Source organism: Podarcis tiliguerta (genome assembly GCF_965153285.1).
Source record: "Podarcis tiliguerta genome assembly, chromosome: 9".
In the NCBI taxonomy this organism is placed as follows: domain Eukaryota; kingdom Metazoa; phylum Chordata; class Lepidosauria; order Squamata; family Lacertidae; genus Podarcis; species Podarcis tiliguerta.
Window position 1 is genome coordinate 12,428,909 of NC_139542.1, and position 25,909 is coordinate 12,454,817.

General features: G+C 45.7%; 1 protein-coding gene and 2 long non-coding RNA genes across 3 annotated transcripts in view; 1 reads left to right on the forward strand and 2 right to left on the reverse strand.

Moving 5' to 3' along the window:
- Nucleotides 1-845: 845 nt before the first annotated feature.
- Nucleotides 846-25,909, reverse strand: part of LOC310657775 — a 144,477-nt gene continuing 119,413 nt past the window's right edge. Inside the window, exon 2 of the long non-coding RNA XR_014501924.1 lies at nucleotides 846-6,027. This is a non-coding gene — a long non-coding RNA (uncharacterized lncRNA). The remainder of the gene's footprint in view (nucleotides 6,028-25,909) is intronic.
- LOC310657758 lies at nucleotides 6,542-8,327 on the reverse strand. Its single transcript, XR_014501903.1, has 2 exons — nucleotides 8,196-8,327; nucleotides 6,542-7,638 (listed from the first exon to the last, which is right to left on the reverse strand). It is a non-coding gene; the product is annotated as an uncharacterized lncRNA (long non-coding RNA).
- BMP3 (bone morphogenetic protein 3) overlaps nucleotides 7,755-25,909 on the forward strand; it is a 37,001-nt gene continuing 18,846 nt past the window's right edge. The window contains exon 1 of the mRNA XM_083398493.1: nucleotides 7,755-8,650. Coding sequence (XP_083254619.1) covers nucleotides 8,335-8,650 — 316 coding nt within the window. The 5' untranslated portion in view covers nucleotides 7,755-8,334. The remainder of the gene's footprint in view (nucleotides 8,651-25,909) is intronic.

The window sequence follows — 25,909 nt, forward strand, 5'->3', positions numbered from 1 at the left end:
ACCGGGTTCGCTTCCCCGCTCCTCCACATGCAGCTGCTGGTTGACCTTGGGCTAGTCACACTTCTCTGAAGTCTCTCAGCCTCACCTCACAGAGTGTTTGTTGTGAGGGAGGAAGGGAAAGGAGATTGTTAGCCACTTTGAGATTCCTTAGGGTAGTGATAAAGCGGGATATCAAATCCAAACTCTTCTTTCTCTTCTTCAAATGGCTGTGGGCTGGGGTGGCCATTGCTGTCTAATGAAGAAGAAGAGGAGGTCATATGGGACACCGCAAGGAGAGAGAAGAAGAAGAAGAAGAAGAAGAAGAAGAAGAAGAAGAAGAAGAAGAGGAGGAGGAGGAGTTTGGATTTGATATCCCGCCTTTCACTCCCTTTAAGGAGTCTCAAAGCAGCTAACATTCTCCTTTCCCTTCCTCCCCCACAACAAACACTCTGTGAGGTGAGTGGGGCTGAGAGACTTCAAAGAAGTGTGACTGGCCCAAGGTCACCCAGCAGCTGCATGTGGAGGAGCGGAGACGCGAACCCGGTTTCCCAGATTACGAGACTACCGCTCTTAACAACTACACCACACTGGCTCTCCAGCCTGAGAGCAACCTGAGAGGGAGGACAGGGTCCCTGCCCCTTTGCCTTTAGGGGTTGGGAAGGGGGACATTCCTGCTTGCTCCCTGTCCTGCTCCATCCAGGTGCAGAAAGATCCTTTAGCAACAGGTGAGGGAAGGATGAACAACTGAATGAGGTGGAGAGTCAGAGGAGCTAACTCCTATCGCTGATAACTTGGCCCTGCCTCCACTTTTAGCAATGCTTGGTTATATTTAAGGTTGTCAACCATTTTGTTTTAATTCTTGTGTATTTATGACGTTTATTAAATGTGGGCATTTGGTTGTTCCATGTGATTCTAATTTGGGAACTTTACTTTGGGCATGATCCGAGACACACATTATTTTTAATTGGCGTTAGATTTTATTAAAATGCTTTTCATATGCTACAATTTATTAATATTTTCTACCCCCATTATTGTTCATGCCTGTCCCAAAACTCCCATTTCCTGAAGACCTGCCAAAAGTGGGACCTGGGCATATTCCAAAAGTGCTAGAAGACCACCTTGCCTGCACTGGCTTTTGCTACTGGGGCTAAGCAAGCATAGGGACAATGCTTGGCTTTCATTTATGTTTACTGGGCATCACGCTTTGTTGTTTTGCTTCCTAAGACCGTGGGTAGTTTCAGTACCTAAATGAATACGCAGCAGTAGCAAGTTGTGACAAGACTAAGGAATAGTGTTGAAGAACTGCAGTATCCAAATGTAATTATTAGCATAGCCCATCCTTATGACTGTTGATGGAGCTTGGAGGATAATGCTTGGATAGCTCTCAGAGGGATTGCAAATACCCCACAAGATATAGATATGTGCTATTGTTAACGGAGAAATCTGAGGGCTCCCTTGGACAAAAAGTAAAGACACGAACCAGGACAATTGGAGCAAAACAGCAGACTGTAGGCTTGGTCTTTATTGAAGACTGTCTCGACAGGATTCCCACCCACTGCAAGATGAAGTAAGATGGAAGCCCAGAACAAAAGAAGACCCCAACTTTTATTAGTTATTAATCCCCCAAACTACACCCCTAAAACTACATCACAACTACATCATTGATACATCACAAAAAGGAGGGGTTGAGGGAGGAGTTGTGGTGGTAACCTGAGTGTCCTGCCACCTGGCCGGTTCCCTCCTTTCCCCCTCCTCATGAGTACTTTCAGGTGACAAAGGGGAGTTTGCAGTATCCTGCCCCCAGAGGGAAGAGCTGATCATTGTCCTTTGTTCTAGTCTGTGCTGAATCCACTCCCATACGCAAGTTCTTTGTGACCTTGATGGTCTTCTGTCTAGGACCATCAGGGTTGGCATAACAACTGGGCAGAGCTCCTGTGTACGTGCTGGTATGTTCAAGGGGTTGTGGCCGTCCTGTATCAAACCTATCCCCTTTGATAGTCCTTTCTTCACGGAGCAAAATAAAAGTGGACCGGTGCAGATCCGATGTATGGAATGGTGCAGATCCAATGTATGGTTGATTTTCTATGAATTTATAACAGAAGTGTCGCGTATGTCATGTGTGAGAGTGTGTGTGTGTGTCGGGTTTGTACAAACTGGATGATTGCGGGGGGGTTCCTGCGACACTATCTAATATATCTTACAGATATCCAGTGCCTTTTTTCTGGGGGGGACCCAGGGATATGCATACCCCTAAACATTTTGTGAATCTTTGTACTTTTGTCCATTTACTGTACAGTGGTACCTTGGTTTACGAACTTAAAGTCTGTTCTTAAACTGAAACTGTTCTTAAACTGAGGTGCGCTTTCCCTAATGAGGCCTCCTGCCACCAGTGCCCTTCCACCATTCAGATTCCATTCTTAGACTGAGGTAAAGTTCTCAAACTGGGACACCATTTCCGGTTTTGCGGAGTTTGTAAACCGAATCATTCTTAAACAAGACTGTTCTTAAACCGAGGTACCACTGTATTTTCCCCAATTTGAACTATAAAATGGTGATTTTCTTGAGTCAGAATGATAGTACCTCAAAACATTTTTTTTTAGGAAAAAAAGCACTGCAGATATCTAAGATCCATGCTATTCAATCCTAATCAAGACAAACTTTAACTAAAAATAAAAAAATAAAAGGTAGCCATATTGGTCCGTAGGGGAAAAAAGAACTCCAAAATTCACAGTTGTGCAATACTTGTATTAAGACCAACCAAATTGTGTCACAACACTGTTGTAAAGTTTTCAGAAACTTTAATCAGGCACAAGGCACTGGTGGTTGGTGGGTGGTGTTAACAAATATTAGGTTGGATATTGTAGCCCTCAGGTCAGCAAAGCTTTTACACTCAGTTCCAAGATGGAGATTGCTCAACTAACTAGGTTTCTGCTAGGTGCTAGAGGCATCTACTTGCACACCTAAGACTGTGGAACAAAGAAGCAGTGGTGTCTCCCCGTATTTTAAAACACAAAAGGCCAGCTGTTACGCAGACCTTTCCCACGATGTAAAGAAAACATAAGGGTTAAGCAGAGAGCAGAAATAAAGAGACACTTGGCAGTTTTGGAGTTAATTTTTCAAGAATGCAAATGGCTGAACTCCTGTAATTTCAACACCTCCCAGAGCCAAGGCTCTGTTCCCTCCACCAATGCTCATGCAAAGTGTCTACAAACAAAAACACCTCAGTCTAGCGAAAATGTAGCACTTGAGCAAAGCTTTGCTTTCCTCTCAAGAGCTGACACCTAAAGGATCCACTGAAAGTGTAATGCTGGCATTACTAAACTTATTCCATGGCGCAATGAAGCGGCTTTCTTCATTAGACAGTAAATGCATAGGCGGTTTAAATCATTAGCTGATGATAATTACAGATTAGGAAACGTCTTGCGTAGAGAGAAACGATCTGCGCTGAAGTTGTATTTGGACCTCATGTTGAAATTCTTAAAAATGCTTCAGTTCTGCAGACACAGTGAAAGACCAGCAGCTTATTAGTGGCATTGTTATTGCAATCAAACCACGAGATGGTAAATCAGAGATGGCTGCAGATAAGTTATGAGAATACTAAGGAAGCAAAGTGCAATTTGACAAAGTCTCACTCCCATCATAAGCCACATCAGCCTTTTAAAAGGCAAATCAATTCCAAGTTGGTAGATCACCCCAGTTTCGTATAAGACACCTGTCGAAGTGTTTTCTGAAGGGGCTCATAATTCTCTTAAGGTACCCCATTAACCAAAGGGAGGTGAGCCTAGGATGGAGGGGAAGTGGCAGTCCAACAGAGAATTCAGCTGCTTCACAGAACTACAATGAAGCTAAATTACCATCCCAGCTTCCCAGAAGGACCCATGGAAGCAAATAAAAGTATGTATGGCAGGTCCTCCTTGTGCTATGGAGGTGGAGAATCAAGTATTTGCTGCTCCAGCGCTCCATTCCTGTGGAAAGCCAGCATCTGAGGGATAAGAGTTCTTCTTCTTTCTTCTTTGGCGATCACTCGTAGCTGAGTAAGATTGTCTTCTATAAACACGGTTTTAACAATGAGTCCCTAAGTGACTGTGGAGGCCAATTCTGGATCCACACGTCCTTCCACAGTGGGAACGTTGGTTCCTGGGCGGGAGTTGATCATGGTGTGGATTTGCCAAGCATGCCTTCCTTTTAGCACGTTTCTCCCTTGCGTCCTGAGTTCGAGTGTCTTCAAAGCTCATGACACTTTTGGTAAAGGCTGTTCTCCAACTGGAGCACTCTCAGGCCAGTGTTTCCCAGTTGTCAGTGTTTATACTACATTTTTTTAGATTTGCCTTGAGACAGTCTTTAAAACTCTTTTGTTGACCACCAGCATTACGCTTTCCATTTTTAAGTTCAGAATAGAGCAGTTGCTTTGGAAGATGATGATCAGGCACAACATGACCAGTCCAACAAAGTGGATGTTGAAGAATCATTGCTTCAACACTGGTGATCTTGGCTTCTTCCAGTACACTGATAAGAGTTCTAGCCTAGCCTTCTCTCTGCTTTTTATGGGCAGTGAGCTCTTCATGCGGAGGAGAAGTTCAGCCAAGTGGTCCTTCGCCTTCATTCTCCCTTGCTCTCAGGGTGTTTTCCCCTGAACGTTCCATTTGCTTATTCCTTCCATGAAGAACTATCAGAGCAGTTCACATAATGAAAGGCGCAATACCCCATAAAATAAAATATAATCAAAAACAGAAAACAATGACGTACGTGTGGATTGTTCCCGTGAGCCAGATATTATAAGAAGAGCAAAAGAGGAGAGAAATTAAGAGGCACCTTATAAAGAGTTTTGAATGTGGTTTTGAATGGGAGATGGGAGATGAAATATCTCAAATATCAAACCAGAAAGGAGATGGAGCATTCCTCCGCTCTCACCTGCTTGTTTGCTGGTCTTCATGAGTGGCTGAAATGGAAAGCTGCTCCTCAGCCGCCACACTCGCATGCTAAGAGCCAGAGACCAAGAATCCTTTGAAGCTTAATGGATCAATGTATTTATCAATAAACAATGCTTCATTGATACATGTAATATGTTTAAGGTGCCCACTTAATATATAAAAATCACCCACAGATAATAATCAAGCAAGACTCAAAACACTGAAGCAAATGGCATTTGGGGGAAGAAAGTTGCAATGTAGCTTTTTCACATTTCTTTCCCTTACTTAGTCATTCGGGGTCAAACAGGCACTTCAATAAAATCTAGGAAAAGTTTGCTCTCTCCCCTCCCCTTCCCACCCCCTCTCCGTTTAATCTCTGGTTTCATTAATTGATTGTGTTTTGTTCACTTCCAGATGTGTGAATTAAGACTTCCAGCTGACTGGGACTCCTTTTCTATTGAGGAATGCTAGCTGGAGCATTAGCCGAAAGAGGACATTTCTGCATGTTCAATGAGTTGATTCCAGTGGCCTGTTATGGGGGCGGTGAGAGTGGGACGTGTTTTTCTTCTGGCTGGCTGTGGAAGGGAACTGGCAAAGCTGGGGGGGGGGGGTAAATGAGGCCTGTGAATGATTCTGTTTCAGGGAGACCCAGAACCAGACTGCGATAATGCAAACTGTGTTTAAACATAATGGCATTCAAAAAAATAGAAAGGGGGCGGTGGGGGGGGGGGAGTTTGCATCACTAAATGCGTGTCACTCCGTTCTTACAACCCTGAAGTTAAGACACTCCGGCTGCAACACTCCCATCAGTTAAAAGCACAGTAAATCCCACTGATTCCATTAATTTGTGTTCATAGGATTTAAGTATTAGTTCCATTTATTTCAAAGGAAATTAATTGCCCTCACCTTTAAAAGCCCATCAAAACCAGCTGAAATACAGGCTGCTTTATAAGCCTGAAGCCATAATCCACAAACCACAATCTCCATTGTAATCATGCTAAATTCCAGAGGCGAGCTGAAATTTCTCAGAAGGCATTTTTCTCGGAACATTTCTGATACATATTTTTTTCATTTTACTCCTCCGGGGAAAAAGTAGGCTACAGTGGTACCTCGGGTTACGGACGTTTCAGGTTACAGACTCCACTAACCCAGAAATAGTACCTCAGGTTAAGAACTTTGCTTCAGGATGAGAACAGAAATCGTGCAGCGGCAGTAGGAGGCCCCATTAGCTAAAGTGGTACCTTGGGTTAAGAACAGTTTCATGCTAAGAACGGACTTCCAGAACGAATTAAGTTCTTAACCCGAGGTACCACTGGACTTTGAAGGATTTTCTCAGACTATTCTTCAGATTCTTTATTTCTGTTTCATGATCAGAGGTGATTTCTATCCAAGGTGTTCTGTAATCAAGCTAGGGTGAAGTTAGGCTACCAGTGACCATTGCTTCTGCTGCCATTTGCAGCAGCAGAAATCCAGCAAAATTAAAACCTCATGGGTTGGGAGAGAAAGAAGCTGTGCTACTGACACTGCTAAGCCTCGTCCCCAAGACTACTGGAGAATTTCTCCTTCCCTTGGAGAAATCTTGCAAAACACTCTCCCCAGTTCTTTTATCTGCAAATAGGCTAGAGGATTTCCAGAAATCATTTGCACACAGCTGTTGCCAAATTATTCATTTCAGCGCCATTCTTGAGAAAGTGGTTCGTGGATTGCAGTCTTGAGTGAATCATAATCACCTTTTCTAGCTTCTCCTGCTGGTGCAGAGGAAATTAAAGCATGACTGAGCAAGGGGAGTGACACGGGTTATGTTTGTTTTCAAAAGTCACCTGATGGAGTGCCCGTGTAGACATGCTCTGAAACAGCAGCCATCCACGAGGTTACAAAGAGCAGTGGGATGAGACACAGCACTTTGTAAGGGGTTCTGCTTAGCAACTCCAGTTTTCTTTATTTTAAACTTGAAGTGCTGGTTTTGGAATAGCACAACGGCCGAGAGAGCCTGATCCCAGGCAACCCTCAATTTAAAAAATAAAAATCGCTATATGTTCACAATATGTCATCAAAGCAAACCATTCCATCCGTCCTACTTCCCTGCCCCACCTGCAAAAATTGCACATTCCCTTAGACATGCATGGTTCTAGTGTTCAAAATTTGTACTGTTGTGCTTTTCGCCACAGTCCTGCGAAGTAGGCTGCGACAAATCCTAAGCTACCCTTGATAATTTTGGAACACTCGAACCATGGACGCCTGAGGGAATATGCAATTTGTGCTGATGGCAGCAATCATTCCAGGGGATTATTCTCAACTGCCCAATTTCTAACGAACCCTGCAAGTCAAATGAAAGCACCGTGCTGATAAAAAAAACAAAAAACACCTATTGATTCTAAAGTTGTTCTCATGCAATTCCTCTCTACTTCACCAGCGATCCAAAACACGATACATCCCAACGCAAAGGCGTATCTCGGGGTCCTTTCTTGTGTAAATGTGCCTGCAGGGCGAAAATCTGTGCAGAAGAGACGGAACAATCCCCACCAGCTCCGAACTGGGAGGCATCTTCACTTTCACAAACCTGAGCTGGGGGCGGTGGCGGGTGTGTGCTAAGCAGGGAGCTTCTCCTTCATCTGTGCGCGGGTGATCCTAAGGATCGCTGGCGAAAGTGGCCGCGCAAGTGGAATACTCTGCAGGCGTGCCATTATAAAGACGATCCCTCTTCACGTTTCCAGCCTTCTTTTCTCGGGGGTTCTTCCCCCGCCCCTCCCTGTAAGAAAGGAGCCAGGTGGGTCGAGAAGAGAGAAGCCGCCCCTTCCCCCGCTCCTCCTCTTCCTCCCCACCCCTCCGATTCTTGTCTCCTGCTGCTGCTGCCGCCTGCGGCAAGGGACACCATCCAGGGGAGCGCTCGACTTGGCAGCCACAGGCGTGTGTGCGTGTGTGTTTCTTTTGGGTGGTGTAATTCCTCCTCCGCCACCCCTCGACTTTCTCGCGCGCAGCCGGCTTGGCTCAAAGGAGAGAAAGGCGGCGCGATTGGCTGCTGATTACCCAGCGCTGGGACTTCTGCACACACGCCGGAGACAAAACTCAGCCCAGGGCTTCGCCTGCCCCACTCGAGGCAGCGGGGAAGGAACCTGCGGGAGCTGCGGAGGCGCGCGCAACGGACGGACTTGCCGACTTGCCTGCCTGCTTGACCACCCTCGCCTCTCGCGCCACAAGCACCTCAGGCAGCGCGCGCGCGCGCAAAGCGAGAGAAGCCTCGCCAGCCAAGCCCACCCGTCCCCCTTCTCCTCCTCCTTTTCCGCCTAGTGTTTTGTAAGCACCCACCTGCTGCCCCGCTTCTCCCTTCACTCGCTGGGGGGCCCCGCTTGGAGGAAGCGCGACTCCCTTCGCGCGCGCGCCGCCGCCGCCGCCTTCCCCTCAGTCTTGTGGAAAAGAGTCCCTTCGGCTCGGGAAGGCGAGCGCAATGGCGGGCGCTCCCCGCGCGCTGCTGCTGCTTTGCCTTTGCCTCAGCTGGAGCCTGCTCGTGACCCCCGGGGAGCCGGCGCTGGAGCGCACGGGCGGGCTGCGGAAGAGAAGCCGGGCGGCGGCGGCGGCGTTGGCTGCAGGTGACCAGCCCGCCCCGCTCGTCGTCTCCCCAGAGGACAAGGTCTCGGAACACATGCTCCGGCTCTACGACCGGTACAGCGGCGGTCGGCCCGAGGAGTCGGCGCCCGGCGCGCCGCAGCTGCTCCACCTCCGCGAGGGCAACACGGTGCGCAGCTTCCGAGCGCTGCCAGCAGGTGAGCCGAGGCGCCCGGCGCGCGCGCCAGCAGGCAGCCCACAGCCGAACCCGCCCCGGGTTGCTCGGGTGGGGAATGTGTGCGGTGTGTGCCGTGAGGTGTTTGGTTTGATGTTTGCGCGCGAGGGAGATTGGGCACGCCGGGCAGCGCCGTGCCATGCGCTCGCGCGCGCCCGCAGAATGACAGGTCCCCGCGCCAATCCCTTCGCCCGGGGCGTCGCGCGCAAAGCGCCGTTGGGTGGGCGTCGCGCGCTCCGGGTCGCCTCGGGCACGCGGTGCCCCCCGAGGGGGCGGCTTGGCCGACGCCAGGTGAGGAAGGAGAACTTACCTGGGCAGCTTAGCCCGTCGCCGGCTAGCGCGCCATAGGCGCCCTCAGCACAGGCGTCGTCGTGGCGCCCGGACAGGACGCGCGTCGAGCTTGGCTTTCGCGGGGGAGTTCTTCTTACCTAGCGTTACCCAGCGCCGGGTTCAAATCAGGCGTGTGGGTTCGGGGACACGTGTATACAGCGCGCTAAGGGCGCTTCCCTCCTCTTTAAGGGCCGTTTTATGTGAAAAACAACATTCCCAAGGAGTGGGAAAATTTACCATCTCTCTTCTCTGTGTGGTTGCGGTGAGCTGGTGCTCTTTCAGCCGGGTGGGTGTCCTGCGCCGGTTGCCCGAGAAATCGGATATATTAAAAGCAGGAATCTGCAATAAGCCGCCCCTGTGTGGGCTCCGGAGAGTCAAAACTGCGCTCCTGCAGAGAAAATGACCAAGAGCGAAAGGTGGAGGAGTTCCGTGTCAAAACAGTTTTTGTTTACACAGATCGCTTGAGGTTTCCTTTCTCTCTCCCTCCCGCTTTTGAGATTTAACCAGGGCTGTCTATCCCGCGTCTTCTTGGAGACCTCCTGGGTGACATTAAAAACAACAAGTAAACAACTCCTCCGAGTTGCTTTCGACATATTTTCCTTACCAAAAGCAAATGATGGCCATGGGCTTTAATTTTAAAAGGTGGATCTTCCCCCGCTAGTGAATGCTTTATTATTCAACCTATTTCTCCGTGTAAAATCGGTTTGGGAGAAATGATTACTCACCAGAAGGTCCTCCGCTGCTCACAGAGCTCCCTTTTCCTAAAAAAAGCTCTTTTGTAGTTGAAAGCCAAATCATACATGATAACGTCCAATGAAGGATAAAAGTTCATTGAGAGATCCGGAAGTGGGGCTCTGTCTTGCTTCTGCTCCAGTGAACTCTGTAGGGATTTGGTGAATGATTTGACAGCTGGACCGAAACCACAGACTGCACTTGTCTCAAACCACTGCAAAGAGATTTTCCAAAAGTTGCTACATGCTCAGACCTCAGAAAGTCTATTCCTGGGCACATACCTGAAATCCGCAATATAAATATACCCTGAGCACCGCTGACAAAATGGCATGGGTGGGTGATGGTTAAAATGACACCCCAATCCTAAACCCAATGGACACAAGCCAGGGAAAATCAGCTACGCTTAAGACCCACTGAAATCTATCTTTGACCCAAGTGTTTACCTGTACGGTTTGCAGTCTCACCGTGGACTTGTTTACTTGGAAGCAAGTTCCATGGAGTTCAATGGGGCTTACTCCTTGGAAAAGATGCTTAGGATTGACAGCCTAAATCACATTGATTTAAGTGGGGACTTGGTGGCCCTTCTACCTTTCTGTGCGTGGCATCCGATTATTGGGATTGACTTTAAGTGGTTTCAGAGAAATATATTTCCAGGTAAAGATGTGCAAGACTGTGGTGTCAGGTTGCAATAGATGAAATGGTTAGTTCACAATTAAGGCGGTGGTGGGGTATTTGAGATAATATATGTGCCTTGGTGGGGTGGACAGATGACCTAATGACTTCATAATGTGGAAGCAAGTGCCGTTTATTTCAGTAGGTTGTGCGCCTAATCTGTTTACGATCAGAGTGCAAGTCCAAGTAGATAAGCAGCGTGCAGCCCCAGTCAGGTGCTTAGCAGAAATGTCACAAGCAGAATAATGATGAAGATGGCTGTATCTTACAGTTCGGCTCTAGTGTCTGGTAGCCAGGGGTATACGGCTTCTGAACACGGATGCTGCACTCTGACTAATCACCTAGCACCCCAGCATTTGTCTATACTTTTTAAAACTCTTGACCCACATCTTGCAGCAAGCTAATGAAATGCTATCAGACACGTTGCATGATGAGATACTTCCTTACATTTCTCCCGAGCTTCTTGTTAGTCCGTTCTAATGCACTCTGCTTTTTTGAGCATTTATTTCCATTTTCTTTTTTCATATGGCTCAGAATTTTACAATGTTGTATGGTGCCTAATCTTTGTTGTTGTTTTTTCTAAACTTGTAAGCCTTCTTTGAAGATTAGGGCACTCAATGTGAGTGTGAGAGGCACGGCATCAGTGGTTATTGCAATCTAATTACAGTGTCACCAAAAGGAAAGGGACCCAGAAACCTCCCTACTCTTATACCAGAATATTTTCTAACTATTGTGCCTTCCTCTTAGTTATGCATGCATTTGCTGCATGCATAGCTGAAGAAACAGATGCAGTGTATTATAGAATATGTCAGTTAATAAGTTGTTTTCGGCACACCATTAGTAAGTCAGTAAAACGTATAGCCCTGTTTGAAATAACCGTGTGTTTGATGTACTTGAAGCTTGGGCTGTATTTACTGCATTGCATGTATATAGCAGGCAAGCCACTGGAAGTTCTCTTCTTCTTCTTCTTGTGTATTTCAGGACTGGGATAAATTTTACACAGAGAAACAATTTCTTAGTCATTGTCTCTGCAAAGTAGGATGGCTTGATTCTAAGTACAATCATGCCCGTGCCGTTTGAAGAACCTCTCAGGATTCCTAAGGGTCTGTTTAGCATTGAGGTTTTAGCCTGCTGTTACATAGTAATTGGTGATCTTCTAGTTCTGGTGTGTTCTCACATCCACAGTTAGAAATTAATTCTAAAAGCAAACCACTTAATTTCAGGGAGATCCAGTATTGAGTGGAGTGCTTCAGCCCTGGAAAGCTGCAGCAGAGAATAAAACTCATCCTGAAAAGACATTCAAGAACAGGTTGAACCCCTCTAAATTTACCCAGGCTTTCCTAGGAATGTAGGATGTCTTTCTATCAGTCTCGTTAGGAGAAGCAGTGCTGGATTTGGTGCTGTGTTACATCAAACCCATCCTATGCATGTTTAATCCCTAGTAAGTGTGTTTAGGGGAACGCTGTGGTCTAAACCACAGAGCCTAGGGCTTGCCGATCAGAAGGTCGGCATTTCGAATCCCCGCGATGGGGTGAGCTCCTGTTGCACGGTCCCAGCTCCTGCCAACCTAGCAGTTTGAAAGCACATCAAAGTACAAGTAGATAAATAGGTACCGCTCCTGCGGGAAGGTAAATGGCGTTTCTGTGCACTGCTCTAGTTCGCCAGAAGTGGCTTAGTCATGCTGGCCACATGACCCGGAAGCTGTATGCCGGCTCCCTTGGCCAATAAAGCAAGATGAGCGCCGCAACCCCAGAGTCATCCACAACTGGACCTAACGGTCAGGGGTCCCTTTACATTTATGTTTACCTTTTAAGTGTGTTTAGGACTGCAGCCTTAGAGTAATTCCCATAACCATTTCAATCAATAGGAGTTTTGTCATATTATTCAGTGGACTGTGGACCCATGTCCATGACCCATGCTTGAAAAACCTGTAGATGTCTCATCGGTCAACATGAGTTTTGTTTTGTTATCTTGACATTGGCTTTATGTTGATCTAGTCAAAGTCACCACTTAGCTTTCACCAGCTGGAGAGCCTCGCCAGTGCCATTGGAATAGTATATGCTTACTTTCTGAATAGCAATATTTACACGTTTGTCCATGTGTGTATTTACCACTTTCCACAACAAAGAAAGTTTTTTTGTGCTCTTATATCCTTACATCCTCCAAATGCTGCCTGTTCCCAACATTTTAGATTTCTCATTGCTTTGTATGAATTTCCAATACAGAGGTGTCAAATATACTCCCAGGAATTTTCTGCTTGCTTTCTTGAGCCATCTGGGTTTCTTCTACTAAATCTTAGTTCCACTTAGTTCTATTTAGCTTAATACCCACTCCTGGCCTCTAGCATGATGGCTGAAACTCACAAAACAAAGCACTGAAGAGTACTTGAGTGCCGGGGTGGGGAGCCTGTGTGACTCTCCAGATGTTGGAACTCTCCAGATGTAGGAGCTGCCCATCATGCACAGCTCCTAGCATGTTAAATGGTCTGGATAGTGGGGAGTTGTAGCCCAGCAACATTCAGGGGGCTATGAGCTTTGAAGCCCTGTTTTAGCAATACCACTACTACTTAACTTCCATGTTAGTGGGACGCTCCTGTTCCCACTTTTTCAATCCAGCAAAATCCCATTGAACTGATTGCAGATTTATGTTAGTCACAACTAATGCTTATCCCATTGCTTTCGAAGTGGTGGTGGTGGTGGTGGTCATAGGCATGAGTAACCTTTGCTGGATTGTGTCTCTTGTCGTTACATTCATTCCCAGATGCAATGTGTGGATGCATGAGCCACTGGTTCCAAAGCAATATTCCGTATAAGTATACATTATGATTGCAGCCTAAATCCACAATCCATCACCCCTTTGTTCCAGAGTTACTTTAATAGAACTACTAGGTGCTCATTCTCTCTCTCTCTCTCTCTCTCTCTCTCTCTCTCTCTCTCTGTGTGTGTGTGTGTGTATGAGTGAAAATTGCAGCCAAGGGCACTTACTTCAGTTGGTTATTATAGCAAGTAGTGACGTGACTGTTTACCACTGGCAAGTCAGAATTGCCATCAGACAACCAGGCAGGAGTATTTTTATAAGGTGGGAGAGAGTTGGTGTTTCTTGATATGCCACAGATAACTAACCTAGACAGGTGAGCAGGTTTTATATTTATTTTTATTATTAAATATTTTATTGGTTTACAAAAGTATGAGTAATCTCTCTCTCTCTCTCTCTCTCTCTCTCTCTCTCTCTCTCTCTCTCTCTCTCTCTCTTTCCAAGTAACATTTTTACATTAGTCTTATATTAGGAAGAAAAGGGGGAAAGAGGTGGAGGGGGAAAAGGTGAGTGGGGGTGGGGTCAGGTGGCGATGTTTCTGTTTTACTTAATATATGTGTGGGGTTTTGTGTCAGCGTCGCCCTCCAGTGTTATTGCCAGTCACCAAATTCTACTTGCCATCTCTGCAACGTATTGCTAAAATGGGTCTGTTTATCATCCAAACCAGAGATGTCACTAACTTTGGGAATGCAATTAACATGTGTTTTTTGGGTTATGTAAACAGAAGGAGCTTTGAAACTGGGAGGGGGCGGAATAAGGAGGGGAAGGGGAAGTTTAGGGAGGAGAAGCTTGATTCTCTTTCTCTTCCTGCCATGCTCCCAATAAAATAAGACCTCTCTCAAGCAGCTATTTGCATTTCAAGGGAAACCTTCGTTGGCACCAGAGTTGTTTATTTTGCCCTTACTCATATGGTATAAGCAGTTCAGCACTTTTGCCTCCATGATTGGAGACAGCAATTCTTCTGAATGCCCTTTGCTGGAACCGCAGGAGCGGAAAGTGGCTCTTGTGCTCAGGTCTTGCTTTCAGCTTTCACCACAGGAATCTGGTTGGCCTCTGTAAGAACAAGATGCTGGGCTTGATCCAGCAGGGCTGTTCTTATGATCGGTGTGTGATTGAATGTGATGTTGCAAGGAATAATAATTTATTATTTATACCCCGCCCATCTGGCTGGGTTTCCCCAGCCACTCTGGGCGGCTTCCAACAAAACACTAAAATACAATAACCTATTTAACATTAAAAGCTTCCCTAAACAGGGCTGCCTTCAGATGTCTTCTAAAAGTTTGGTAGTTATTTTTCTCTTTGACATCTGATGGGAGGGCGTTCCACAGGGTGGGTGCCACTACCGAGAAGGCCCTCTGCCTGGTTCCCTGTAACTTGGCTTCTCGCAGCGAGGGAACAGCCAGAAGGCCCTCAGCACTGGACCTCAGTGTCCGGGCAGAACGATGGAGGTGGAGACGCTCCTTCAGGTATACTGGACCGAGGCCATTTAGGGCTTTAAAGGTCAGCACCAACACTTTGAAGGAAGGAAGGCATAAGCGGCCTGAAGGTAACCTAACAACTCTAACAGACTGTCTTTGCATTTCACCCGCATATGGGCACCTAGCAATCTTATCTTCAGCTGAGTTCCGCATATCACTTAACGTCTGCATGGTACCTGCAGCCCAATCCTATGCATGTCCATTCAGAAGCAAGCCCTTCAAAGCTCAGCGAGACTTTCTCATAGCATTGCACCCCTGATGTAGCCTCTTTGTGCCAATGAAGCTCTTGTACACAAATCAAAGAAAGCTGGTCACATTTGAGTGAGTCCCATTGAAGTGAATGGGATTTTGGCACATACTCAAAAACTTAAGCCCCATTAATTTCATTGGTATTTAAGTGCACTTTCCCTGGAGAATTCCTGATGGGTTTAAGCCGCGTCAAGCATCTGTACTCAGCTGTCATTATGAGAGCCTAAATTGGGTGAGATAATTAAATATATACTTTGAAATGCTTGGTGCATCACAAAGACATGGCCTGGTCCTAAAGGTTGTTGCATTGGCAAACAAATGCTTAGGACTATGGTGCTGAAAAGTCTATGCAGTGCCATCCAATTGTGGCATTACAGTGTTGTTGCAGAGATTTTGTGCAGACATTTAGGATTAACGTGTAACGTGTGTTTGAAAACATCATGGCTGCCGTCTTATTAGTATCCGAGAACTGCAAAAGAACACTGTGTGTGTTTTACAGTACTTGTAAAATGCTTGTTAAAATGGTGTGTGGGTGTGTAAGAGAGACTCCTGGATTTGCATACAGTACAATCCTGAATGGAATCCAGGCCAGCTGGTATCAGGGTGAAGGTCATCATTGTGCAGAACATTTCCCCACAGAAGTGAATGGCAGCTATTTTCTTGTATGCAGGAAGGGGCAGCCTTGCAGGTGCCACCAGAGGAGAGGCTAAACCTGCTTCCTTCTCCTGGTGGCCTCATGGACTCTTCATAGTACCTTGTTTTCACCTGCATAGCTTCATCCTGGTTCTTGGTCACAGCACAGTGTGACAGCATTGGGAACCAGGTCTTATTTATTTGGATGGTACCATTAATGTTGAGCCAGTACAGTCATACCTCAGGTTACAGCTGCTTCAGGTTGCGTTTTTTCGGGTTGCGGACTGCTGAAACCCGGAAGTACTGGAACGGGTTACTTCCGGGTTACGGCGGTCGCGCATGTGCAAAAGCGCCAAATCGCAACTCGCGCATGCGCAGACGCATAGATGTGGGTTGCGAACGCTGAGGGTTGCGAACTTGCATCCCTCACAGATCACGCTCGCAACCCAAAAGTCCGCTGTACTTTCACATCACAAGTTCCCATTGCCATAAGCATGCCGTGTTCAAATGATCATCCAGGGCTCCATGGGCAATTGTTTCGTGAGACTGTGGATAATTGCCCCTCCCTTGCTTCTACACCCTTCCCATCCCATTCTGGCTTCAGCACAAAGATCATGGCAAGCACTGATTTAGAATTCCTCTTTGCACCCAACCTGGGAAACTCCGCTTTAATACCAGTTAACAAACCAAGGCTCTGAAGAGAATTCCATATTTTAAAAAAGTCCTCTTGGAACAAAATGGTCCAGAGCTCTTGTCTTCTCGTTTGTGGTGCCACCCATCAAAAAGGGCACAGGTACAACTCAGGGGAAGTTATCTTGGCTCCTTTCAGGATACCTGATTAAAAGGTATTTATTGTTCTAAACCTAAAATGTCTTTGGAAAGGAGCCCATCTTTGCGGTCTTTTAGCTTGTATTTACTCTGTTTCTTGACTGTGGGTGGCAAAAGTCCTATAAATACACAGTTCGCTCTCCCTTTTCCTCCTCCCCCCTGATCCTTTTGCAGTTCAAGTGCCAAAGAAATAAATTTGAAGTGGCTATAAGTTTTTTTTGACACTTTTATAAGTATTTATGCAAAATATTTAACCAGTTAGGTGTTATCTTTCCTGTCCCTTAGGATGTGACAGCTCATTTGTACAGTTATTAATGGCAGAGAACTGCATTTTCTGTGAAACCTTAGATCGTATAAAGGTGGGGAGTTCTTCTCATTTCCCCCCACCAGGTTCCATACTTGGCTGAAAATGGAGTGGAAATTGGATATTTTGTTTCCATTTGTAGGTATTTCATATTGAAATTTATCCGCAACACACACTGGATGCTAGCTGGAATTTGCACAGAAAAAAATCGCGCCTGTCTCCATCTTCACCTTTCGGTTCGTAAGCAAAAATGCACACAAATTATTTGGCCACGCTGAGCCGTTGAAGCCAATTGAGGGTTTTGGCATTGCCTTCCACGGCATGTAGGTGGCCCCCATTTCCACTGGTCTTTGGTGGCAATGTTGACTCATCAGTGAATTCATTTCTCTGGGAATTAATGGGTTTTTGTTCACCTCCTCCACTAAAAGGTTTCATGGGAATCCGTTCTTACCAGTTTTAACAGCTGGTTTATCCATTATGAGGAATAAGATAAGAAGAGTATTTGCTGGATCGGGCCAAAGACACCTCTAATCCATCCTGTTCTCACAGTGGCCAACCAGATGCCTCTATGGCCAGCCATCTTAATACAACAGTACTTTCCCCATGTGAGTCCCAGGAACTGCCATTCAGATGCACACTGCCTCTGATGCTAGAACTATTATAGAGCCATCCTAGCTAGTAGCTGCTGGTAGCTGAGCCCAAATTTTTTTTTAGTCCAATCCCCTTTTAATGCTGCTCAAGTCAGTGGCCACCCCCACATCTTCCAGCAATGAATCCCATTAGTTTAATTCTTCACTGCGTCAAGCAGCAATTCCTTTTGTTCTGTCTTGGGTTTTCTAACATTCAGCTTCAGTCCTAGTATTAATGCAGAGGGATAAAAACTTCTGTCTCCACACCATGGGTAGTTTTATGGAGTGGTAAGCTGATGTAGCAGAATTCTGGACTGTCCCATATCAGACTGCAAGTGTGTGTGTGTGTGTGTGTGTGTGTGTGTGTGTGTGTGCACCCACCCACCCACCCACACCATGTTTTTCCTATACTTCAGAGTGAGTTCTTTGAATGCCCTTAATTAGTAGTGCATTTGAAGAAGGTTGCTCTGAGCCATGGGTAGGCAAACTAAGGCCCAGGGACTGGATGCGGCCCAATCGCCTTCTCAATCCAACCCATGGACGGTCCGGGAATCAGCGTGTTTTTACATGAGCAGAATGTGTCCTTTTATTTAAAATGCATCTCTGGGTTATTTGTGGGGCCTGCCTGGTGTTTTTACATGAGTAGAATGTGTGCTTTTATTTAAAATGCATCTCTGGGTTATTTGTGGGGCATAGGAATTCGTTTTTATTTATTTTTTTCAAAATATAGTCTGGCCCCCCACAGGGTCTGAGGGACAGTGGACCGGCCCCCTGCTGAAAAAGTTTGTTGACCCCTGATGAGCCACGTCGTGCTGATGGGAGTTGTAGTCCAAAAATGTCCGGAGGGCACTAGGTTGGCGAAGGCTGATGTAGAAAGACTTTTGTTTATAAACTCTACTTTTTATTTTTTCCACGTGATGATTTGTTCCTCCCCCTCCTCGAGACCCCCAATTCTTGTGATTCTATAGGGCCAATGCAATGCGGATACTTTTCTACGTTAGGTTCATCCTCATTAAAGATTTTGGGCCAGCTGTAGAATATGGGTTTCTCATAAGGGGAAAGGCATCCCTTTGCTGGACAGGTTATCTAACAATTAAAAAAAAATCAAAACTTCATCTGGTAGGAATCTTTGCATGATTCCCCCTGCCATTCGTCCCTTAGACTTCAGTATTGCGAGAATGTCTGAATGAGCGATTTGGCGATCACAGCCTCTAGGCGATGAATTGTGTGACCACCTGAATATCAGCAAAAGTCAGTCATGGTGGGGCGAGGAGTTCATCTTGAAAGAACTTTGGGAAGATCCAATCATAAATGAAAATATACATTGTATTAATTACGTTGTTTCGATACAATGTTCAGAAACAGCCAAGAAGGGAACCATTAATTATTTTTGTCTTTGACACTGGGCATAAATTCTCCACTAAGAAGGCACAGCTAAAAGGGCCTCCTCACATATTCCGTGTACACCTAAAAATGCAAAGTGTGTGAATGCTGCAAGCAGGTGTGTGGCAACAGACGCATCACACAGGTGTTATCAAAGAGCCAGGATTAGCTGCATATCCCTGCCGGGTGTGCAGGTGAAAGCTGTTTTCTCCAAGGCTCCTGGTGGAATATAATTACTGCACTTTAAAAACCTGTTGCTGAGGATATTTCGCACTGGTTTCAGCCTTTGTCTTAGCCGTGTGTATGTAGATATATAATCTTTGTATGCGAACTGGCTTGGAGATGCTGGGTTATATCCAACTAAATTCTGCTCAGACTTGACCCACTGACATAAGTAAGCAGCGCCAGATTTAGGGTGGTGCAGGCGGTTCTGCCCTGCATGGGGCACCAAGCCAATGGGAAGCAAAAGCAAGATGATCCATGATTGAGAAGAGCCATTTGGTGGCACCAAGTTTCGGCCTTGCTCAGGGCGCCATCTTACCAAAGCCTGCCTCTGAAGAAAGCCATGTCCTCTAATTTCCGTGGGTCTTTTCTGTGCATGACTCAGTAACTGAATATAGAAAAGTGCTTTATATGTGAAGTGTTCCTTGGATGCATCACAGTGAGTAGTAATTGCAGCATCAGGACCTTTTCTAATTGTTTTCAAGAGAAAGTGGAAGGGCAGGGAGATAGTAAACAAAAAGAGTGGCATGGGAGGAAGGTGGACTCTGGTAAATGGAAAAAAAGAGGTTGTCCCACGTTGCAGTTTTATCTTAACGGTGGCTCTCAGGTCTAAAAATGTTGAAGGCAACTCATGTTATGTACTGAAGTTCTCACCCTGGGCCAGCAGGGGGATACTGTAGATAGTTATGCAAATGAAGGATTGAAAGTGACATTTAGTGATTGGATGGATACTGTAGATAGTTATGCAAATGAAGGATCAAAAGTGACGTTCAGTGATTGGATAGTTTTAGAAAGTTGCTACAGTAAGGTTGTACTGGAGCTCTATATAAGCAGGCTGACTGAGCCCTTCAGTTCTGTTCTGTTCTGGCCTCTGAATAAAGAAGAGCTGTTTGAAGAATTGCTGTGTCGTCTGATATGTTCACCCACAACTTAACAACTCAGGTTCAGAATGCCCTTTGTCAGAATGTTTTGATCAGTCCAACATCACAATCTGTTTTAAATTCTTGAGAAACCATCGTCCTTACTAGCTGGCCTTCCTTAAATGTGCAGTGATCTAAGACTTCCCCACCAAAACCAATTTATTTCAAATTGAATTTTGCGGTGTGGATAAAAATAGAAGCTTTAGCTCGAATGCCTCTCCCACCTTGTTGCTGACTGAACTTTCTACACTTGAGATTCTTCAGTGAAGTGCAAAACTGAAATAAGCTACCACCCCAAACTGTTCCCAGTTTGCAATCTCTCTCTCCCCAACTGAATCCCGCAAGGGAATATATGCAACGGTGGTACGACCTTTCCTGGAATATGTGAATTCATTGGAAATGGCACATTTCTGCCCCCCTTCACTTCTTCTATGGTTATTTCTTATATATAAAAACTTTAAACTAGACTTGCAAAATGCCAGTCCTTCAAATAGAGGACTGTCCCTTGTAAAATAGGACACAGGGCCACCTTAGAGGCAGCTACCTCATGAAAGGGCAGTAAATTGCTAGTTATTTAATTGAATTATGCAGCAAATATCATTGTTTTGTTTTGTTTTGTTTTACTACTAGGAAGAGGTGTTGGTGTGGGTTTCAGCCTCAAGTGCCAAAATAACTTGACCCAGCCCTGAGTAATGTGTTTCCTGACTCTGTGGTGGTGATGTTAGTCACCAGGCAGCAAAATGTCTTGGGGTTGCCTTGGCCAGAGTCGGGTAAGCAAGAGGAAGAGATTTTTTAGGAGGAGCAAAGTTCTCAGCAATGTGTTAAGGTCCACCCTTTCTATATGAAAATAGCACATTCTGACAATGTTTGCTGTGGTTACATTAATTACACTCCTTATAATTACTGACTTATCCAAATGATAAGTCAGTAATTATAAGCTGAGACCCTACCTGCCTGCAGACTGTCTCACCAAGTGGTGCATGCTCTAGTTATCTCTCGCTTGGACTACTGCAATGCGCGCTACGTGGGGCTACCTTTGAAGGTGACCTGGAAACTACAACTAATCCAGAAGGCAGCAGCTGGACTGGTGACTGGGAGCGACCGCCGAGACCACACAACACTGGTCTTGAAAGACGTACACTGGCTCCCAGTATGTTTCCGAGCACAATTCAAAGTGTTGGTGCTGACTTTTAAAGCCCTGAACAGCCTCGGTTCAGTATACCTGAAGGAGCATCTCCACCCCCATCATTCTGCCCTGACACCGAGGTCCAGCGCTGAGGGCCTTCTGGCAGTTTTCTCACTGCGAAAAGCCAAGTTACAGGGAACCGGGCAGAGGGCCTTCTCAGTAGTGGCACCTGCCCTGTAGAACGCCCTCCCATCAGATGTCAAGGAAATAAACAACTATCTGACCTTTAGAAGACATCTGAAGTCACCCCTGGTTAGGGAAGCTTTCAGTGTTTAATACATTATTGTATTTTAATATTCTGTTGGAAGTCGCCCAGAGTGGCTGGGGAAACCCAGCCAGATGGGCGGGGTATAAATAATACATTATTATTATTATTATTGTTGTTGTTGTTGTTGTTGTTGTTGTTGTTGTTGTTGTTGTTATTTTATTCGCTAAGTAAATTTATGTCGCACCTTTCCTCCAAAGAAGCCCAAGGTGGAATATATAGTTCTCCCCCCTCCATTTTATCCTCCCAGCAACCCTGTGAGGTAGGCTACCCTGAGAGATAGTGACTGGCCCAATGCTGACTTGATTCATGCTGACTTTATTTCTCCTTTGGGAGCAACGGCAGAATACACAGTGAATACAGAAACAAGGGACGCGGGTAGCGCTGTGGGTTAAACCACAGAGCCTAGGATTTGCCAATCAGAAGGTTGGCGGTTTGAATCCCCGCGACGGGGTGAGCTCCCGTTGCTCAGTCCCTGCTCCTGCCAACCTAGCAGTTTGAAAGCACGTCAAAGTGCAAGTAGATAAATAGGCACCACTCCGGTGGGAAGGTAAACGGCGTTTCTGTGTGCTGCTCTGGTTCGCCAGAAGTGGCTTAGTCATGCTGGCCACATGACCCAGAAGCTGTACGCCGGCTCCCTCGGCCAATAAAGCGAGATGAGCGCCGCAACCCCAGAGTCGGTCACGACTGGACCTAATGGTCAGGGGTCCCTTTACCTTTACCTTTTACACAAACAAATGTACGAATCTGAATATGATCAATATGCCACTTTACATCATGCTAAATTTCCAGGCGCAATCCAAGCAAAGTTAAACATTTGCTTTCCATGAGGAAAAAAAAAGCACCTGTTCCATTGAAATCAATGTGGATTAAAAGTGTTTCACTTTGGCTAAGATTGCACCTTATGGGTCGGATTCTGCTAATGAGTCCCACTGGCAGAAACCTGCACAAGGATTTTCCCTTAGCACAGTGGGGCTTTCCCTCTCTCTCTCCTCATCTGTCTAATGACCCCTCCCAAATTGGCATTTTTTTGGGGGGGGCAGGCAGGAGAACTCCTAGAATAGCACATGGAGGAATGGAGGGGGACTGTTCCCAATGTATGGACTTATTCCCTAATAGGTGTGTTTAGGAGTACAGACTTAAAGAAGGCAGAACAGAGACCAAACAGTTCTATTTAATGAACACAGTTAATTTGACTTCATCAGCACTCTAAAAAACCCAAAAAAAATCCCCAAACCCTAGATCTCTGAAAAGTCATTTCAGGTATTACACCTGTCCTTGAGCCAATTACAACCATATGGTTTCCTACTTCTTTTTTTTCATGCTGTTCTTTTTCGTAGTTCAGTTTGAAACACCAGTCAAAAATAACACAGGAAATGAAGCATAGTGAACCTTACTAAGAAGCACAAAACATTATTGGGTTGGGAAGAGAAAAAGGAGGATTTCTTTCTTTCTTTCTTTCTTTCTTTCTTTCTTTCTTTCTTTCTTTCTTTCTTTCTTTCTTTCTTTCTTTCCTTCTTTCTTTCGCAGGGGGAAGAGGGCAATGAAAACAGAATTTCCTTCACCATTCTTTCAGCTGCGCTTGCTTCAACGAAGTTTGGGCACCCTGTAAATGCATAAATTAAAATTGTGTCACCCCATTTCATAAACAAATTTACTGAATATACATAAGGTACTTTTGTTATTTTTATAATGGAGGTTTACCGGGGAAGCGAAAATAAAGCAAACGTAGAGCAGAATTGGAAGGAGTTATTAAGCAAGGCTTGAAAGGGGAAAAAAGGGGGGACCATTTGCAGACTTGTGCTTTCTACTTCTCAGTTCCACCTCAGAGCGCACTACTGGCGACCGAGTTATAGAGCCACAAAAAGAGGGTTTAATAATGGAAGTGCTGGTGCATTCTTAAGTATATGGGGCCAGCATGCTGCTTTAATATCTAATTTAAAGTAGGGCTAATGATGACTATATAACTAAGCAGCCCTCATTATTGCATCCCTTTTCACCCATGGGATAGATTTGGCAATCCATAAAAATGTCAGTATATCCTCTGTAAAGGTAAACATGCCACATGCTAGTGGGCTTGTTCTTGCCCCCAGAAACATGTGGTAGTGATAGCAGCAGAACCTGAGCACAAGAGCTCTCTTCGCTCCTAAAGTTTCCAGCAATTGGTATTCAGAAGCATTACCGTATTTTTCGCTCTATAAGACGCACCAGACCATAAGACGCACCTAGTTTTTGGAGGAGGAAAACAAGAAAAAAAATATTCTGAATCTCAGAAGCCAGAACAACAAGAGGGATCACTGCGCAGCGAAAGCAGAGATCCCTCTTGCTGTTCTGGCTTCTGGGATAGCTGCACAGCCTGCATTCGCTCCATAAGACGCACACACATTTCCCCTTACTTTTTAGGAGGGAAAAGGTGAGTCTTATAGAGCAAAAAATACGGTACTTGCCTCCAACAGTCAGGGGGCAGAGTGTGGCCATCATAGACAGTGGCCATTGATGGCCTTATTCCTGCATGAATGTGTCTAATCCTCTTTTAAAGCCATCCAAGTTGATGGCCATCTCCACTTTCTTGTGTGGGGGGGGGGTCAATTCACTGGTGTAGCTTGGGAGGATGCCAAGGGGTATTGCCCCAAGCCCACGAACCAGAATTGGTGCTGGTTTGGGGTGAGATTGTGCCAAGTTCCAGGGCAAGATCGAATGTGATTTCTGCAAGATCTTGCTGGGAATCGGTGCAATCTTGTCCCATATCAGCACCACTTCTCTGCCAGTGGCGGAGGCAGCAGGGCAGGCAAGGTTGCCCATGCAATCACCGTCTCAGGGGCTTCTGCCATCTGAGGCAACAGCCTCACACTGCCTAATGGCTGCACCGGCTCTGTGCTTCATTGCAGTCTGAACATTAATTAAAAAGCAGCAACAATAATATTGAAATGCATTTATGTTGTGCCTTTGTTGGGAGGCCTTACCTTGCAAAATAATATCCAGCAAAATATTAATTAACCTCCCTTCTTAGCGCCTTGGCAAAGAGGAATCAGGATTGCGCAAACATCTTCAGCTAGATGCACACTTTGGGGCATTTTTGCTTGCTCCAGACGCTGCCCAGATAGCAGGTTTGCAGAACGCAAATGAAGAGAAATGTTATTTGCAAGGGAAAACAGATATTGGCCCAGCTTTCATGAAGCACTAAGCCAAACCATGGCTTACCGCAGATGAGCAAAACCATGCAGACAAGGAGATTCCATCAGCTTTGGTCATTTTGCTGCTGTGCTAAGTAAGCCCATGGTTTGGCTCAGTGTGTCGTCCAAACCCAGACTCAGGTTTTGTGGGCCACAGGTTCCCTACCCACCACAAAGAACTCTCCAGTGATCTTAACTATGCAGGTGTAAGTTCCTGACACAGGTTATTCAGTGCCTGGGACAAAGGCTCTTGGGAGAGTGTCAGTCTATACATGACGATCTGCAGAATTCAGTGGCAAAAGTGGACAGCACCATGTAGCAAGAAACGAAGCCCCTTCCCTGCATGCAGAAAATTAATGTATCAGGGTGAAGGCTTCAGCTATAAAGCTCTTTTTCTGTGTGCTTGGAACTTCTTAATTTTTTTAGTGAGGCATCATTCCATAAGGACGTACACGGTTCATGAGTAGCCTTGCCACCATGCCCTGCTGCCTGCCTAAATGGAGGCAAAGTGTGAGGGTGTTTCTGCTTCCCTATAGAAGTGCAAGGAGCTTTTAGGCAATAATAATAATAATAATAATAATAATAATAATAATAATAATAATAATTTTGTTATTTATACCCCACCCATCTGGCTGAGTTTCCCCAGCCACTCTGGGTGGCTCCCAATCGAGTGTTAAAAATAATACAGCATTAAATATTAAAAGCTTCCCTAAACAGGGCTGCCTTCAGATGTCTTTTAAAAATAAGATAGCTGCTTGTTTCCTTGATATCTGATGGGAGGGCGTTCCACAGGGCGGGTGCCACTACCGAGAAGGCCCTCTGCCTGGTTCTACAGTGTCGCTAGTGAGTGGACTGGGTCCATCAATTCCCTGTCCGCTCCTCTTCCCTCACGTGTCCTTCCCCCCCCCCCCCTTAATTAATGCGAGCTGCTTTGGGAGACAATAATGGTCTGGAAAGCAGAATAGGGTAATAGGTAATTTACCTGTTGAATGTACCTGTTACAGTGTTTCCTAATGCTTCCTGGTCACACGCTCCTAAAGTCCTTCATTGCAACTGCAGCTCCAGTGTCATGTATCAATAATGCTTAAATATTGTGGTTTGGAAATAATTGCACTGCCCTGTCCTGAAGGGTTACTTTCTCAGTGCAAAGTTGGGCAAGCAGAAGCTTCCCCCTCCACCAGCAGAAGCAGACCCCTTACTGCCTGTTATGGGGCTGGATATATATTCTGTGCGCATCCCCACAAAGCATATGTGAAGCACATGTGAAATTGGCAACCAGGCGTGTGGGGATGGGGGAAGGGTACAAAGCAGCCCTTCTGCAAAAATCTGTCCGCATCTATCCATCACCCCATCATCGCCTTGACACGTTTGACTCATAGTTAAGCAAAATCAGCCCTGTGTCAACACGGAGACTCATTCAGACA